The sequence below is a fragment of the Pseudophryne corroboree genome, chromosome 4, assembly GCF_028390025.1.
Source record: "Pseudophryne corroboree isolate aPseCor3 chromosome 4, aPseCor3.hap2, whole genome shotgun sequence".
Lineage (NCBI taxonomy): Eukaryota > Metazoa > Chordata > Amphibia > Anura > Myobatrachidae > Pseudophryne > Pseudophryne corroboree.
Genome location: NC_086447.1, coordinates 879,965,403 through 879,983,541, shown reverse-complemented (window position 1 = coordinate 879,983,541; position 18,139 = coordinate 879,965,403). Strand labels below are relative to the sequence as shown.

General features: G+C 49.5%; 1 protein-coding gene across 1 annotated transcript in view; it reads left to right on the top strand.

The window, feature by feature from the left end:
* DNAH8 (dynein axonemal heavy chain 8) overlaps positions 1–18,139 on the top strand; it is a 1,853,457-nt gene that overhangs the window by 796,952 nt on the left and 1,038,366 nt on the right. Inside the window, exon 31 of the mRNA XM_063918852.1 lies at positions 1,419–1,532. Within this exon, the coding sequence (XP_063774922.1) occupies positions 1,419–1,532 (114 nt within the window). The remainder of the gene's footprint in view (positions 1–1,418; positions 1,533–18,139) is intronic.

Below are 18,139 nucleotides of genomic sequence, written 5' to 3'. Positions count from 1 at the left end.
GGAGAATGGGTGCACTGCAGAGAGCTCTCCAGAGTTTTCTGTGGAAAAAGAATTTTGTTAGGTTTTTTATTTTCAAGGAGTCCTGTTGGCAACAGGCTCCCTGCATCGTGGGACCGAGGAGAGAGAAGCAGAGCTGGCTTGTCAAGGTCCTCAAGCTTATCCTGAATAGATGCAACAAAGTTTTCTTCGTCAGAGAGAGCCGTCTTAGCCATTGTGAGATCATCTTCCAAATCAGATATTCTCTGTTCAGCCTCTGAGAGTCGCTGAGCATGTTGGTTCAATTGAGTGAGAGCAGAGTCAAGCGAGTCTTTTAGAGGAGCCAATTTTTGATCTAGTAACGCAGACAGGATATCTGTTATCTCATTCGTCGTGCAGGATTTCGCAAAATCCATTACAGATACGGACACAGGTTGGCCGCGGGGGCTAGGACGTGATCCCAATGAAGGCGAAGGAGGACTATCACAGAAGAGTTGTCACGGCCTCTGCCCGACTGATTGCTACGAGTGCCCCGTGGCGATTTTGGCCACAAATTTGTCCATAATCAGAATAGAAAAATAGACACAACAGTGGTTGTGGCGATAGACAACTTGAGATATATGATAATATGAGTCGCAATATAAGGTTCATCCAGCATAGGGAGTTCAGTGAATCAAGTGTATTATTAGATGTATTGTGTGTAAAAGCCAGTTTCCTCAGAAAACAAATGCAGAAATTGAGGAAATATATAGAAGGGGCTATGGGGGCTCAGGTCCCATTCAGCAGGTTCCAGTCTGGCCAGAGAGAATAATCAACAGGGATCACGGACCTTCCAGTGATCACAGCTGACTGTCTGCAGCAGGGAGCCCCAGCTTACCGGCTCTCATGTGTGGTGATCTGTGGTGCAGCCTGATCAGAGCTCCCTCCAGTCTGCCCAGCATCTCGGTGGGGTCAGGGAGGCACAAGTTAGGTCAGTGGTCGCACTCCGGGGAGCAGGGCGAGGGGGTGTAACAGGCGCAGGCGTAACGGGTAATTCCGCTCCGCCGCCCTGGATGTCCGTGGCAGGTCACGGGTCTACTCGAGGTCCTGGCTTGTGGAGGGATGGTAGACCGCGAGGCTCTAAAGCTCCGTCAGCGGCCGCCAGCTCCCGGAGAGGTGCCCCCCTGATAGTGGACCAGGAGAAAAGGAGAGCAAGGTGCAATATGGGGGCCAGCAGCAGTGGAAGGCTATAATATAGCAGACGCCGTGCAGAGATACTCCAGGGCACGTCCTCTTCCCCTGCTGGCCGCAGCATCTCCCAATTGTGCCTTTTTTTATCTCTAGAAACTGGGCTAGGAATTTTTTTTTTTTTTCCTTTCTCCATGAAGAATGCTGTATTTTTCCCACGAAAAAGATTTGTTTTGTTTGATTAATAACAGCAGTATGTTGTATTTACCTTTCAGGCTTCTGTCCAAGATGAGCTTATTCGTGCTCAACCCCAATTTAAAAAGAATCTCTTAGAGTCTCTAGTCATTTTTCAGAAGGATATGGCGGCATTTGGCAAGGAATATGAGACGGTAAGATCACCCATCCTCATTTACTTTTTATGCTTGAAGTACTGTATTGGGTCTCTCAGAAGCACAGTGTTGTTTTTGTTATAATGGTAGAGATTTGGCCCAACGAACACCCCAGTCATTCATTGCTGATTGCAGGATTGTGTATGGGTTAGAGGAGTAGGGTCAGATGAAAAATAACTCCATAGTCTCCTGGACCTACAGTATCTGCTCTTTTCCAAGACTGCAGATTGCCCTCTTCTCCACTGTTCACTCCATTTTCACTGGCATCACAGCTTCCACTCCCATTATCTGTTAGGCTACCTCCCATCGGTTTATATGTCTTATTGGTGCAAAATCTAGGAGGTTAACAATAAGCACCAGCAGAATTATGGAATGTAGTTTAGAAGGGCTCATACTGTCAAAAATTATTTTATGTGAAATATCTGTCCAAATAATATAACGTGTAAATGCCACAATTTTTTATATCTGTATGCACAGATATGCCACTGGTAAAATTAGGATAGCCACCTAGTAATCTACAAAGGCTATAATGTGGATAAAAAGGTAACTGTGCAAAGGTGTGCACATAGAAAAGGCTATGAATCTTAATACCATGTGCAATATAAATAATATAAAAATTAATTTAACATAGACGTCTACAAACAGTAAAGATTCATTAATTCATAAATATACCACATACAGATGGATCAAAAACACACATATCATAGTGTGTAATGTTCTCTATATAAATAGCTGGATTACTGTGCAGCATAGACAGTCACTAGTACATATAAATATTAATTTATTGAAGAATTAATGGGATACTACCAGCTGGGGGCCTAATTCAGCATGGATCGTAGATGTGCAAACAATTGCACATCTACAATCCAGTACTCTTAACATGCGGGGGGGGGACACCCAGCACAGGGCAAGCCCGCCCCGCATGCCGGGCCCTGCCTGTCCTCCTCCCCCTTCCCGAGAACAAATATGAAAACATTGCACGGCGGTGATGCTTCCGCATGTTTAGGGTTGCCCCCTGCCTGCGCAGCCTAGCTGCGAAGGCCGACGGCTACAAGCCATGTTTCGGGTCGCAGCAGCTGTGTGTGACGTTACGCAGCCGCCACAGCTCGCCCCATAAACGAACCGGATGCGCCTGCGTTGTCTGGACTGCGCCCCCCCCAACGCCACCGCAATGCCCCTTAAACTCCGCCACGATGCCCACCCCACGAACGCCTTTGCCTGTCAATCAGGCAGATGCTTTTGCAGATGTGAGAAGCCATTGCATCTCACAGTGTGTGCACACCCAGTGCAGCTTCTGTGCGTGTGCACACTTCAAAAGGCACAGCATGCGAATGCAAACGTACCTGCATTCCATGCTGAATCAGGCCCTGGGGCAGAATATTCCCCTGCAACTATGGGGGTCATTCAGATCTGACCGCTGCTGTGCATTTTCGCACAGTGGGCGATCAAATCCAAACTACGTATGCACAGCAATTCGGAGGCGCGACAGAAGGCTGCAATGGGGTTCGCCAGTCAGCAACAGGATTGTGCAAAGGATCCATTTGCACGGGTGTTCGCAAGGAGATTGACAGGAAGAAACCATTTGTGGGTGGCAACTGACCGTTTCTCTTACGTCCCAGAGGATGCTGGGGTCCACATTAGTACCATGGGGCTATAGATGGGTCCACTAGTAGCCATTGGCACTTTAAGAGTTTGAGAGTGTGGGCTGGCTCCTCCCTCTATGCCCCTCCTACCAGACTCAGTTTAGAAAATGTGCCCGGAGGAGTCGGTCACAGCAAGGGGAGCTCTCCAGAGTTTCTCTGGTAAAAGTTTATTTTTAGAGTTTATTATTTTACAGGGAGGCTGCTGTCAACAGCCTTCCTACTTCGTGGGACTAAGGGGGGAGTAGTGTCCGCCCTGCGGGGTCTGAGCCACTATCTCCGCTGACAAGCTCCTGAGGGGATAGAACGTTCCCCGCCACAGGGGGTCGCTCACCCCGGCAGCATGCCGCCGCCCCCTTACAGAGCCAGAAGATCAGTCACCGGCCCCCCCTAGCAAGCGGGGAGCCAGTGTGAAGATGGCGGCAACAGGGTATGGAGCGCAGTACTAACTGCGCTCCGGGGCTCAGCGGTACATTGTGCGGCGCTGTGAGGGGTGCCCTGAGCCAGCGCCTACACCCTACACTGACCTCTAAGCCTGTCAGGGTCCCAGGATCGCTACCAGCAGGATTCCTCAGGCCAGTAAAATCTCCAGAAGAGCGGGAAGACAGCGCCATTAAGGGGGCGGAGCTTCTCAGAGCGGACCCAGCAACGTTCAGCGCCATTTTCCTGCCTGCAGAAACGCTGTCAGTGAAGAGCAGACCCTGCATATCAACTCCAGCTATCTCTTACGGTACCAGGGGGTTGTAGAAGGGGGGGGGGGGGGGCGGAGCTGTGTGCAGACTGTGTAAACTTTTAAGGTGCACAGTCAGCGCTGGTTGAGTGTCTGGTGGTCTCCATTTAGCTATGTCCAGGGACTCTGTGTCATATGCTGCAGAGGATATGTTCTCTCAGGATGATCTCATTCCATGTAATCAGGATTGCACTGTTTTAGCGCAGATACCAGCAAGGGAGCCTAAATGATTATCCTCTATCAAATCTATGATTTCTCAGATTTCTACTAGGGTTGCACAGAATGAATCTGCAACTCAGGTTTTACAGAACTCTATGGCAATTTGGACCGGTTCTGTTACATCAGGGCCCGCCTCTGTAGGCTCCCACAAATGTGCCCTTGTCTAGATTATGCAAGATGACACGGATACCGATTCTGACACGGCAGACGGTGATGGGGACGTGCTCAGGAGGGCCGCATCTCTTGCTAAAGGGGTGCAGTTGATGATAGAGGCTATTAGGGATGTGTTGAATATTGCTGATACAATACCTGAGCAGGTTGAGGAGGCTTACTTCACTGACAATAGGAAAGCCTCGCTAACCTTCCCTGCGTCCAAAGAATTAAATGCTATTTTTGAGAAAGCATGGGAAAACCCGGAGAAAAAATTCCAGATTCCTAGAAGGGTTCTGGTTGCTTTCCCCTTCGCTGAGGAGGATAGGAAAAAATGGGAAAACCCACCCATAGTGGACGCGTCTGTATCCAGACTCTCGAAAAAGGTGGTTTTACCTGTTCCAGGATCTACCGCCTTAAAGGAGCCGGCTGATCGCAAAATTGATTCTACGCTCAAATCCATATACACAGCTTCAGGGGCGATTCTACGTCCCACTGTTGCCTGTGCATGGATTTCCAAAGCTATAGTAAAGTGGTCAGGCACGTTACTTGAGGATTTGGATACAATGGATAAAAGTGATGTTGAATTGTTTTTCTCTATCGTCCTAGTGGATGCTGGGGTTCCTGAAAGGACCATGGGGAATAGCGGCTCCGCAGGAGACAGGGCACAAAAGTAAAGCTTTCCGATCAGGTGGTGTGCACTGGCTCCTCCCCCTATGACCCTCCTCCAAGCCAGTTAGATTTTTGTGCCCGGCCGAGAAGGGTGCAATCTAGGTGGCTCTCCTAAAGAGCTGCTTAGAAAAGTTTAGCTTAGGTTTTTTATTTTACAGTGAGTCCTGCTGGCAACAGGATCACTGCAACGAGGGACTTAGGGGAGAAGAAGTGAACTCACCTGCGTGCAGGATGGATTGGCTTCTTGGCTACTGGACATCAGCTCCAGAGGGACGATCACAGGTACAGCCTGGATGGTCACCGGAGCCTTGCCGCCGGCCCCCTTGCAGATGCTGAAGTAAGAAGAGGTCCAGAATCGGCGGCAGAAGACTCCTCAGTCTTCTAAAGGTAGCGCACAGCACTGCAGCTGTGCGCCATTTTCCTCTCAGCACACTTCACACGGCAGTCACTGAGGGTGCAGGGCGCTGGGAGGGGGGCGCCCTGGGAGGCAAATGAATACCTATTTTGGCTAAAAATACCTCACATATAGCCTCCGGAGGCTATATGGAGATATTTAACCCCTGCCAGAATCCGTTAAGAGCGGGAGACGAGGCCGCCGAAAAAGGGGCGGGGCCTATCTCCTCAGCACACAGCGCCATTTTCCCTCACAGAAAGGCTGGAGGGAAGGCTCCCAGGCTCTCCCCTGCACTGCACTACAGAAACAGGGTTAAAACAGAGAGGGGGGGCACTAAATTGGCGATAGAAATATATAAAAAAGATGCTATAAGGGAAAACACTTATATAAGGTTGTCCCTATATAATTATAGCGTTTTTGGTGTGTGCTGGTAAACTCTCCCTCTGTCTCTCCAAAGGGCTAGTGGGTCCTGTCCTCTATCAGAGCATTCCCTGTGTGTGTGCTGTGTGTCGGTACGTGTGTGTCGACATGTATGAGGACGATGTTGGTGAGGAGGCGGAGCAATTGCCTGTAATGGTGATGTCACTCTCTAGGGAGTCGACACCGGAATGGATGGCTTATTTAGGAAATTACGTGATAATGTCAACACGCTGCAAGGTCGGTTGACGACATGAGACGGCCGACAAACAATTAGTACCGGTCCAGACGTCTCAAAAACACCGTCAGGGGTTTTAAAACGCCCGTTTACTTTAGTCGGTCGACACAGACACAGACAGGGACACTGAATCCAGTGTCGACGGTGAATAAACAAACGTATTCCTTATTAGGGCCACACGTTAAAGGCAATGAAGGAGGTGTTACATATTTCTGATACTACAAGTACCACAAAAGAGGGTATTATGTGGGATGTGAAAAAACTACCGTAGTTTTTCCTGAATCAGATAAATTAAATAAAGTGTGTGATGATGCGTGGGTTCCCCCCGATAGAAAATTATGGGCGGTATACCCTTTCCCGCCAGAAGTTAGGGCGCGTTGGGAAACACCCCTTAGGGTGGATAAGGCGCTCACACGCTTATCAAAACAAGTGGCGGTACCGTCTATAGATAGGGCCGTCCTCAAGGACCAGCTGACAGGAGGCTGGAAAATATCATAAAAAGTATATACACACATACTGGTGTTATACTGCGACCAGCGATCGCCTCAGCCTGGATGTGCAGAGCTGGGGTGGCTTGGTCGGATTCCCTGACTAAAAATATTGATACCCTTGACAGGGACAGTATTTTATTGACTATAGAGCATTTAAAGGATGCATTTCTATATATGCGAGATGCACAGAGGGATATTTGCACTCTGGCATCAAGAGTAAATGCGATGTCCATATCTGCCAGAAGATGTTATGGACACGACAGTGGTCAGGTGATGCAGATTCCAAACGGCACAAAGGTGTATTGCCGTATAAAGGAAGAGGAGTTATTTGGGGTCGGTCCATCGGACCTGGTGGCCACGGCAACTGCTGGAAAATCCGCCGTTTTTACCCTAAGTCACATCTCTGCAGAAAAAGACACCGTCTTTTCAGCCTCAGTCCTTTCGTCCCTATAAGATCATATCTGCCCAGGGATAGAGGAAAGGGAAGAAGACTGCAGCAGGCAGCCCATTCCCAGGAACAGAAGCGTTCCACCGCTTCTGACAAGTTCTCAGCATGGCGCTGAGACCGTACAGGACCCCTGGATCCTACAAGTAGTATCCCAGGGGTACAGATTGGAATGTCGAGATGTTTCCCCTTCGCAGGCTCCTGAAGTCTGCTTTACCAAGGTCTCCCTCCGACAAGGAGGCAGTATGGGAAAAAATTCACAAGCTGTATTCCAGCAGGTGATAATTAAATTACCCCTCCTACTACAAGAAAAGGGGTATTATTCCACACTATATTGTGGTACTGAAGCCAGAAGGCTAGGTGAGACTTATTCTAAAAAAATTTTTTTGAACACTTACAAAGGTTCAAATCAAGATGGAGTCACTCAGAGCAGTGATAACGAACCAGGAAGAAGGGGACTATATAGTGTCCCGGGACATCAGGGATGCTTACCTCTATGTCCCAAATTTGCCCTTCTCACTAAGGGTACCTCAGGTTCGTGGTGCAGAACTGTCACTATCAGTTTCAGACGCTGCCGTTTGGATTGTCCACGGCACCCCGGGTCTTTACCAAGGTAATGGCCGAAATGATGATTCTTCTTCGAAGAAAAGGCGTCTTAATTATCCCTTACTTGGACGATCTCCTGATAAGGGCATAGTCCAGGGAACAGTTGGAGGTCGGAGTAGCACTATCTCGGATACTGCTACAACAGCACGGGTGGATTCTAAATATTCCAAAATCGCAGCTGATCCCGACGACACGTCTGCTGTGCCTAGGGATGATTCTGGACACAGTCCAGAAAAAGGTGTTTCTCCCGGAAGAGAAAGCCAGGGAGTTATCCGAGCTAGTCAGGAACCTCCTAAAAACAGTGCATCATTGCACAAGGATCCTGGTAAAAATGGTGGCTTCCTACGAAGCAATTCCATTCGGCAGATTTCACGCAAGAACTTTTCAGTGGGATCTGCTGGACAAATGGTCCGGATCGCATCTTCAGATGCATCAGCGGATAACCCTATATCCAAGGACAAGGGTGTCTCTCCTGTGGTGGTTATAGAGTGCTCATCGTCTAGAGGGCCGCAGATTCGGCATTCAGGATTGGATACTGGTGACCACGGAGCCCAGCCCGAGAGGCTGGGGAGCAGTCACACAAGGAAAAAATTTCCAGGGAGTGTGATCAAGTCTGGAGACTTTTCTCCACATAAATATACTGGAGCTAAGGGTAAATTTATAATGCTCTAAGCTTTGCAAGACCTCTGCTTCAAGGTCAGCCGGTATTGATCCAGTGGGAAAAACATCACGGCAGTCGCCCACGTAAACAGACAGGGCGACACAAGAAGCAGGAGGGCAATGGCAAAAACTGCAAGGACTTTTCGCTGGGCGGAAAATCATGTGATAGCACTGTCAGCAGTGTTTCATCCCGGGAATGGAAACTGGGAAGCAGACTTCCTCAGCAGGCACGACCTCCACCCGGGAGAGTGGAAACTTCATCGGGAAGTTTTTTCCACATGATTGTAAACCGTTGGGAAATACCAAAGGTGGACATGATGGCGTCCCGTCTGAACAAAAAACGGGACAGGTATTGCGCCAGGTCAAGAGACCCTCAGGCAATAGCTGTGGACGTTCTGGTAACACCGTGGGTGTACCAGTCGGTGTATGTGTTCCCTCCTCTGCTTCTCATACCTAAGGTGCTGAGAATTATAAGACGTAGAGGAGTAAGAACTATACTCATGGCTCCGGATTGGCCAAGAAGGACTTGGTACCCGGAACTTCAAGAGATGCTTACAGAGGTCTTATGGCCTCTGCCGCTAAGAAGGGACTTGCTTCAGCAAGTACCATGTCTGTTCCAAGACTTACCGCAGCTGCGTTTGTCGGCATGGCGGTGGAAAGCCGGATCCTAAGGGAAAAAGGCATTCCGGAAGAGGTCATTCCTACCCTGGTCAAAGCCAGAAAGGAGGTGACCGCACAACATTATCACCACATGTGGCGAAAATATGTTGCGTGGTGTGAGGCCAGGAAGGCCCCACAAAGAAATTTCAACTCGGTCGTTTCCTGCATTTCCTGCAAACAGGAGTGTCTATGGGCCTCAAATTGGGGTCCATTAAGGTTCAAATTTCGGCCCTGTCGATTTTCTTCCAGAAAGAATTGGCTTCAGTTCCTGAAGTCCAGAAGTTTGTCAAGGGAGTATTGCATATACAACCCCCTTTTGTGCCTCCAGTGGCACTGTGGGATCTCAACGTAGTTCTGGGATTCCTCAAATCACATTGGTTTAAAACCAGTCAAATCTGTGGATTTGAAGCATCTCACATGAAAAGTGACCATGCTCTTGGCCCTGGCCTGGACCAGGCGAGTGTCAAATTGGTGGTTTTTTCTCAAAAAAGCCCATATCTGTTTGTCCATTCGGACAGGGCAGAGCTGCGGACTCGTCCCCAGTTCTCTCCCTAAGGTGGTGTCAGTGTTTCACCTGAACCAGCTTATTGTGGTGCCTTGCACCTACTAGGGACTTGGAGGACTCCAAGTTGCTAGATGTTGTCAGGGCCCTGAAAATATGTTCCAGGACGGCTGGAGTCAGGAAAACTGACTTGCTGTTATCCTGTATGCACCCAACAAACTGGGTGCTCTTGCTTCTAAGCAGACTATTGCTAGTTGGATGTGTAATACAATTCAGCTTGCACATTCTGTGGCAGGCCTGCCACAGCCAAAATATGTAAATGCCCATTCCACAAGGAAGGTGGGCTCATCTTGGGCGGCTGCCCGAGGGGTCTCGGCTTTACAACTTTGCCGAGCAGCTACTTGGTCAGGGGCAAACACGTTTGCTAAATTCTACAAATTTAATACCCTGGCTAAGGAGGACCTGGAGTTCTCTCATTCGGTGCTGCAGAGTCATCCGCACTCTCCCGCCCGTTTGGGAGCTTTGGTATAATCCCCATGGTCCTTTCAGGAACCCCAGCATCCACTAGGACGATAGAGAAAATAAGAATTTACTTACCGATAATTCTATTTCTCGGAGTCCGTAGTGGATGCTGGGCGCCCATCCCAAGTGCGGATTATCTGCAATACTTGTACATAGTTACAAAAATCGGGTTATTATTGTTGTGAGCCATCTTTTCAGAGGCTCCGCTGTTATCATACTGTTAACTGGGTTTAGATCACAAGTTGTACGGTGTGATTGGTGTGGCTGGTATGAGTCTTACCCGGGATTCAAAAATTCCTCCCTTATTGTGTACGCTCGTCCGCGCACAGTACCTAACTGGCTTGGAGGAGGGTCATAGGGGGAGGAGCCAGTGCACACCACCTGATCGGAAAGCTTTACTTTTGTGCCCTGTCTCCTGCGGAGCCGCTATTCCCCATGGTCCTTTCAGGAACCCCAGCATCCACTACGGACTCCGAGAAATAGAATTATCGGTAAGTAAATTCTTATTTTACGTAACATTCAGGATTCTGCAGGATTTATGGTGAAATCCATGAAAGACCTGGGTTCCTTGGCTGCAGGGATATCTTCCATGTCTGTCTCAGCTCATAGGGGACTTTGGCTGCGCCAGTGGTCTGCCGACGCGGAATCCAGGAGAGGTGTGGAGACCCTACCCTACACAGGTCAGGCTCTCTTTGGGGAAGCGTTGGATGCGTGGATCTCCACGGCTACAGCGGGTAAGTCACCTTTTCTTCCCTCAGCTGTACCTGCTACGAAGAAAACCGTCTAACACCTTCTTTAGATGAGGTCGACCAAAATCCAAGAAACCTGCTGCTGCGGGTTCCCAGGATCAGAAGCCTTCTTCAGGTGTGCCAAAGTCCTCTGCATGATGGTGGACCGCGCGGCCTGGAGGTAGGGCCGGTGGGGGCGAGACTCAGACATTTCAGTCACGTCTGGGGGTCGTCCGGCCTGGATCCCTGGGTACGAGATATTGTGTCTTAGGGGTGCCGGCTGGAATTTCAAGATCTCCCTCCTCACCGGTTCTTCAAATCAGGCTTGCCAGCTTTACCGGCAGACAAGGCTATCCTACAGAGAGCCATCCAGAAGTTGGTGGAGGCACAGGTTATTGTACCAGTTCCTCCCCAGATGTAAACAAGGGTTACTATTCGAACCTTTTCGTGGTACCGAAACCGGATGGTTCGGTCAGGCCCATTCTGAATTTAAAATCACTAAACCCCTTTCTGAGGGAGTTCAAGTTCAAAATGGAGTCTCTAAGGGCAGTGATATCAATTCTGGAGGAGGGGGAATTCCTGGTATCCCTGGATATCAATGATGCGTACCTCCACATTCTGATTTGGTTGCCGCATCAAGCTTATCTTCGATTCACACTATTGGACTATCACTTTCAGTTCCAAGCCCTGCTATTCTGCCTCTCCACAGCACCGAGGGTATTCACCAAGGTGATGGCGGAAATTATGCTTCTCCTCCGCAGACAGGGGGTGAACATAATTCCATATCTGGACGATCTGCTGATAAAGGCATCGTCCAAGGAGAAGCTGTTACAGTCCATAGCTCTCACGACCCAGCTTCTCAGGGAACATAGTTGGATCCTGAATCTTCCAAAATTGCATTTGGAACCAACCAGGAGGTTGTCTTTTATGGGAATGATCCTCGACATGGAAGTGCAGAGGGTGTTTCTTCCAAAGGAAAAAGCGTTGGTGGTACAAACAATGATCCGGGATGTCCTGAAGCCAGCCCGGGTGTCGGTTCATCAGTGTCACAACTGAGGGCCTAAGCTGACGGGAGGAAGCCTCAGTTGTGGGGGCTGAGGTGAAGCTAAACTTCGGAGGTTTAATCAGACCCCTGGACATATGAGTAGGATGTAGAAAGGTTGCCCGAAGGCGTGACCATGACAACCAGGATTAAAAGTCAATAAAAGTTTATTAACAAAACTCCATGGGGTTTATTTACTAATATTCGTGTTTCGTCCGTTTTGAAGGGTGTTTGAACTCGAATGGTATCGGGTGCATTTTACTGCAACTTTTTGAATCCTGATACGATCATTCACTAAGCTGCCGAGTTTTGCTCAATCGTTTTTCCCGATGTCGATGTGATTCGTAATATCAGGCAGTGTTTTACGGGAGTGATGAGTAAAACACTGCCTGAAAAAACACAAGGAATCCCGGCCAGATCTGTGAGATCCGTGCAGGGCTTCATTGTGTACCTTAAAAAGTTCATTAAAGTCTTTAAAATTCTGTTAAAAATTGCGTGGGGTCCCCCCTCCTAAGCATAACCAGCCTCGGGCTCTTTGAGCCGGTCCTGGTTGAAAAAATATGGGGGGGGGGGAATGACAGGGGTCCCCCCCATATTTAATCAACCAGCACCGGGCTCTGCGCCTGGTCCTGGTTCCAAAAATACGGGGGACAAAAAGCGTAGGGGTCCCCCGTATTTCTGAAACCAGCACCGGGCTCCACTAGCTGGGGAGATAATGCCACAGCCGGGGGACACTTTGATATCAGTCCCTGCGGCTGTGCCATTAAAACCCCAACTAGTCACCCCTGGCCGGGGTACCCTGGAGGAGTGGGGACCCCTTCAATCAAGGGGTCCCCCCCCTCCAGCCACCAAAAGGCCAGGGGTGAAGCCCGAGGCTGTCCCCCCCATCCAAGGGCGGCGGATGGGGGGCTGATAGCCTTGTGAAAAATTGTGAATATTGTTTTTAGTAGCAGTACTACAAGTCCCAGCAAGCCTCCCCCGCAAGCTGGTACTTGGAGAACCAAAAGTACCAGCATGCGGTGGAAAACCGGGCCCGCTGGTACCTGTAGTACTACTACTAAAAAAATACCCCAATAAAAACAGGACACACACACCGTGACAGTACAACTTTATTACATACATGCACACCAACATACACACATACTTACCTATGTTCCCACAAGGCTCGGTCCTCTTCTCCATGTAGAATCCTTGGGGTACCTGTGAAAAAAATTATACTCACATAATCCAGTGAAAAATCCGGCCTTTGAATAATCCACGTACTTGGCAAAAGAAAAACAACGCAAACCCGACCACGCACTGAAAGGGGTCCCATGTTTACACATGGGACCCCTTTCCCCGAATGCCAGGACCCCCCCTGACTCCTGTCAAAGAGGGTCCCTTCAGCCAATCAGGGAGCGCCACGTCGTGGCACCCTCCTGATTGGCTGTGTGCTCCTGTAGTGTCTGTCAGGCAGCACACGGCAGTGATACAATGGAGCGCCTATGCGCTCCATTGTAGCCAATGGTGGGAACTTTGCGGTCAGCGGATGACCGAAAGTAACCTCACCGCTGACCGCAAAGTTCCAACCATTGGCTACAATGGAGCGCATAGGCGCTCCATTGTATCACTGCCGTGTGCTGCCTGACAGACACTACAGGAGCACACAGCCAATCAGGAGGGTGCCACGACGTGGCGCTCCCTGATTGGCTGAAAGGACCCTCTTTGACAGGAGTCAGGGGGGGTCCTGGCATTCGGGGAAAGGGGTCCCATGTGTAAACATGGGACCCCTTTCAGTGCGTGGTCGGGTTTGCGTTGTTTTTTTTTGCCAAGTAGGTGGATTATTCAAAGGCCGGATTCTTCACTGGATTATGTGAGTATAATTTTTTTCACAGGTACCCCAAGGATTCTACATGGAGAAGAGGACCGAGCCTCGTGGGAACATAGGTAAGAATGTGTGTATGTTGGTGTGCATGTATGTAATAAAGTTGTACTGTCACGGTGTGTGTGTCCTGTTTTTATTGGGGTATTTTTTTAGTAGTAGTACTACAGGTACCAGCGGGCCTGGTTTTCCACCGCATGCTGGTACTTGTTGTTCTCCAAGTACCAGCTTGCGGGGGATGCTTGCTGGGACTTGTAGTACTGCTACTAAAAACAATATTCACAATTTCTCTTACGTCCTAGAGGATGCTGGGGACTCCGTAAGGACCATGGGGTATAGACGGGCTCTGCAGGAGATAGGGCACCTAAAAGAACTTTGACTATGGGTGTGCACTGGCTCCTCCCTCTATGCCCCTCCTCCAGACCTCAGTTAGATTCTGTGTCCAGAGGAGAAAGGGTACAAAGCAGTGAGCTCTTAAGAGTTTGCTGTTTTAAAGAATTTTGTTAGGTTTTTTATTTTCAGGGAGTCCTGTTGGCAACAGGCTCCCTGCATCGTGGGACTGAGGAGAGAGAAGCAGAGCTGGCTTGTAAGGTTGGGCACTGCTTCTAGGCTACTGGACACCATTAGCTCCAGAGGGAGTCGGAACACAGGTCTCACCTGGGGTTCGTCCTGGAGCCGCGCCGCCGTCCTCCTCACAGATGCCGAAGATAGAAGCCGGGTGAGTATTGAGGAAAAGACTTCAGGCGGCAGAAGACATCAGATCTTCATGAGGTAAGCGCGCAGCGGTAAGCTGCGCGCCATTGCTCCCAGACACACACACACAAGAGGCACTGTAGGGTGCAGGGCGCAGGGGGGGGGGGGCGCCCTGGGCAACAATAAACCTCTATTTGGGCATAAATATGTAGGATTAGGCTGTGGGACAGTAAATCCGCGGTCCCCCGCCATTTTCTTACAATATCATGAGGGGACCGAAGCCCGCCGTCGGGTGGGCGGGGCTTGATCCTCGGCACTAACCAGCTCCATTTTCTCCACAGAGGCTGCATGAGAAAACGCTGGCTCCCTGTTCTCTCCCCTGCTGAGCTTCACAGGCTGGAAAAAATAGAGGAGGGGGGCACATTGGCGACGCAGTGAGTGGAGATTAACATTATAAATATATAAAAGCGCTATCTGGTCATATATTCCAGTGTTTGGGCGCTGGGTGTGTGCTGGCATTCTCTCTCTCTGTCTCCCCTAAGGGCCTGGTTGGGGTTTTGTCCCCTTATAGGTAACCCCCTGTGTGTGTGGGGTGTCGGTAAGTGTGTGTCGACATGTCTGAAGCTGAAGGCTTCTCCAAGGAGGAGGTGGAGCAAATGAGTGGTGTGTCCCCGTCGCTGGTGCCGACTCAGGAGTGGATGAGCATGTGGCATAGGTTAAATGCAAATGTGACATCTTTACATGAAAGGCTTGATAAGGCTGAATTAAGGGGAACATCAGGGGGTCAATCCTCGGATTGGACCGATTCAAAGGGCCCGTCGGGGTCTCAAAAACGTCCCTTAACACAAGACACTACTACCGACATGGACTCTGATTCCAGTGTCGACTATGATGAAGTAAAATTGCACCCTAGGGTGACTAAAACCATTCAGTGTATGATTGTGGCTATTAGGGATGTCTTGCATATTGAGGATGAATCCTCGGTCCCCGACACAAGGGTACACATGTTTAAGGAAAAGAAACAGATTATTAATTTTCCCACATCTCATGAATTAAATGAATTCTTTATAAAAGCTTGGGAGACTCCGGAGAAGAGGCTGCAGATCCCCAAAAGAATTTATATGGCATACCCCTTCCCTAAACAGGACAGGGAGATTTGGGAATCACCTCCCACTGTGGACAAGGCACTGACGCGCTTGTCCAAGAAGGTGGCGCTACCGTCTCCTGACACAGCTGCCCTTAAGGACCCTGCAGATCGCAGGCAAGAAACTACCTTAAAGTGTATTTATTCTCATACGGGTGCTGTACTACGACCGACGATTGCGTCGGCATGGGTGTGTAGCGCAGTTGCAGGTTGGGCATATGAGCTGACAGATGATTTTGAAAATATAGATAAGGATACTATATTCTTAACTCTAGGCCATATAAAAGACGCAGTCTTATTTATGAGGGATACTCAAAGAGACATTGGATTGCTGGCTTCTAGGGCCAATGCCATGTCGATCTCAGCGAGACGATCCTTGTGGACTCGCCAATGGACAGGTGATGCGGATTCCAAAAAGCATATGGAAGTACCTCCCTATAAGGGTGATGTATTGTTTGGGGATGGGCTGACGGACCTGGTTTCCACAGCTACAGCAGGTAAATCAAATTTTTTACCATATATTCCCCAACAGCAAAAGAAAAAAATACCTATCAGATACCACCCTATCAGATGCAGTCCTTTCGGTCGCACAAGTCCAGAAGAGGTCGGGGATCCTCCTTCCTTGCCAGAGGTAAGGGCAGAGGCAAAAGAGCACCTGCTTCGGCAGGCGCCCAGGAACAAAAGTCCTCCCCGACTACTCCAAAACCCACAGCATGACGCCGGGACTCCCCTGAGGGAGTCCGCACAGGTGGGCGCACGTCTTCGACTTTTCAGCCAGGTCTGGGTCAGCTCAGACCTGAATCCCTGGGTGTTAGAAATAGTTTCCCAGGGTTACAAACTGGAATTCGAAGAGGTGCCCCCGCGCCGATTTTTCAAGTCGGCCCTACCAGTTTCCACGTCGGAACGGGATGTAGTGTTAGCTGCAATTCAAACGCTGTGTATACAGCAAGTGATAATCAGGGTTCCCATGAACCAGCAGGGAAGAGGTTACTACTCAACCCTCTTTGTGGTCCCGAAACCGGACGGTTCGGTCAGACCTATCTTGAATCTGAAATCCCTAAACCTGTACATAAAAAGATTCAAATTCAAAATGGAATCGCTCAGAGCGATAATAGCCAATATGGAGGAGGGGGAGTTAATGGTGTCTCTGGACATAAAGGATGCGTACCTTCATGTCCCCATATATCCCCCCCATCAAGAATTCCTGAGATTCGCTGTACAGGATTGTCATTACCAATTTCATACGTTGCCGTTTGGACTTTCCACGGCCCCGAGGATTTTCACCAAGATAATGGCGGAAATGATGGTGGTCCTGCGCAAGCATGGAGTCACAATTATCCCATACTTGGACGATCTCCTGATAAAAGCGAGATCAAGGGAGAAATTGCTGAGCAGTGTGGCGCTCTCTCTGAAAGTGCTCCAGCAACACGGTTGGATTCTAATTCTACCGAAGTCACAGTTGATTCCGACAACTCGACTACCGTTCCTAGGTATGATACTGGATACGGAACAAATGAAGGTCTTCCTTCCAATGGAGAAAGCCCAGGACATCCAGAACATGGTCAGAGACCTGCTGAAACCGAAAAGGGTGTCTGTTCACCAGTGCATTCGAGTTCTGGGAAAGATGGTGGCGGCCTACGAGGCCATTCCATTCGGAAGGTTCCATGCAAGGACTTTTCAATGGGACCTTCTGGACAAGTGGTCCGGGTCCCATCTACACTTACATCGAAAAATTACTCTGTCCCCAGGGGCCAGGGTGTCTCTCCTGTGGTGGTTGCAAAGTGCTCACCTACTGGAGGGTCGCAGATTCGGAATTCAGGATTGGATCCTGGTTACCACGGACGCGAGCCTCCGAGGATGGGGAGCAGTCACACAAGGAAGAAATTTTCAAGGACTTTGGTCAGACCAGGAGTCATGTCTACACATCAATGTGTTGGAACTCAGGGCCATATACAACGGCCTTCGACAAGCGGAAAGTCTTCTTCGAAACCTACCGGTTCTGATTCAGTCAGACAATGTCACAGCAGTGGCTCATGTGAACCGCCAAAGCGGGACAAGAAGCAGAGTCGCGATGGAGGAAGCCACCAGGATTCTTCGCTGGGCGGAAAATCACGTGAGCGCTCTGTCGGCTGTCTTCATTCCGGGAGTGGACAACTGGGAAGCAGACTTCCTCAGCAGACACGATCTCCATCCAGGAGCGTGGGGACTTCATCAGGAAGTCTTTGCAGACATAATACGTCTTTGGGGAACTCCTCAAATAGACATGATGGCGTCACGCCTCAACAAAAAACTTCGGAGGTATTGTGCCAGGTCTCGGGACCCTCAGGCAGTAGCAGTAGACGCTCTGATAACACCGTGGGTGTTCAAATTGGTCTACGTGTTTCCTCCTCTTCCTCTCATCACAAAAGTGTTGAGGATCATAAGACGAAGAAGAGTACAGACGATACTCGTTGTCCCAGACTGGCCTCAAAGGGCCTGGTACTCAGATCTACAAGAGATGCTCACAGGAGATCCCTGGCCTCTTCCGCTGAGGGAAGACCTGTTGCAACAAGGGCCCTGTGTATTTCAAGACTTACTGCGGTTACGTTTGACGGCATGGCGGTTGAACGCCGAATCCTAGCAAAAAAGGGAATTCCGGAAGAGGTCATCCCTACTTTAATAAAGGCTAGGAAGGAGGTGACGGTTAAGCATTATCACCGTATCTGGCGAAAGTATGTGTCTTGGTGTGAGACCAAGAATGCACCTACGGAAGATTTTCATCTGGGTCGTTTTCTCCACTTCCTACAAACAGGA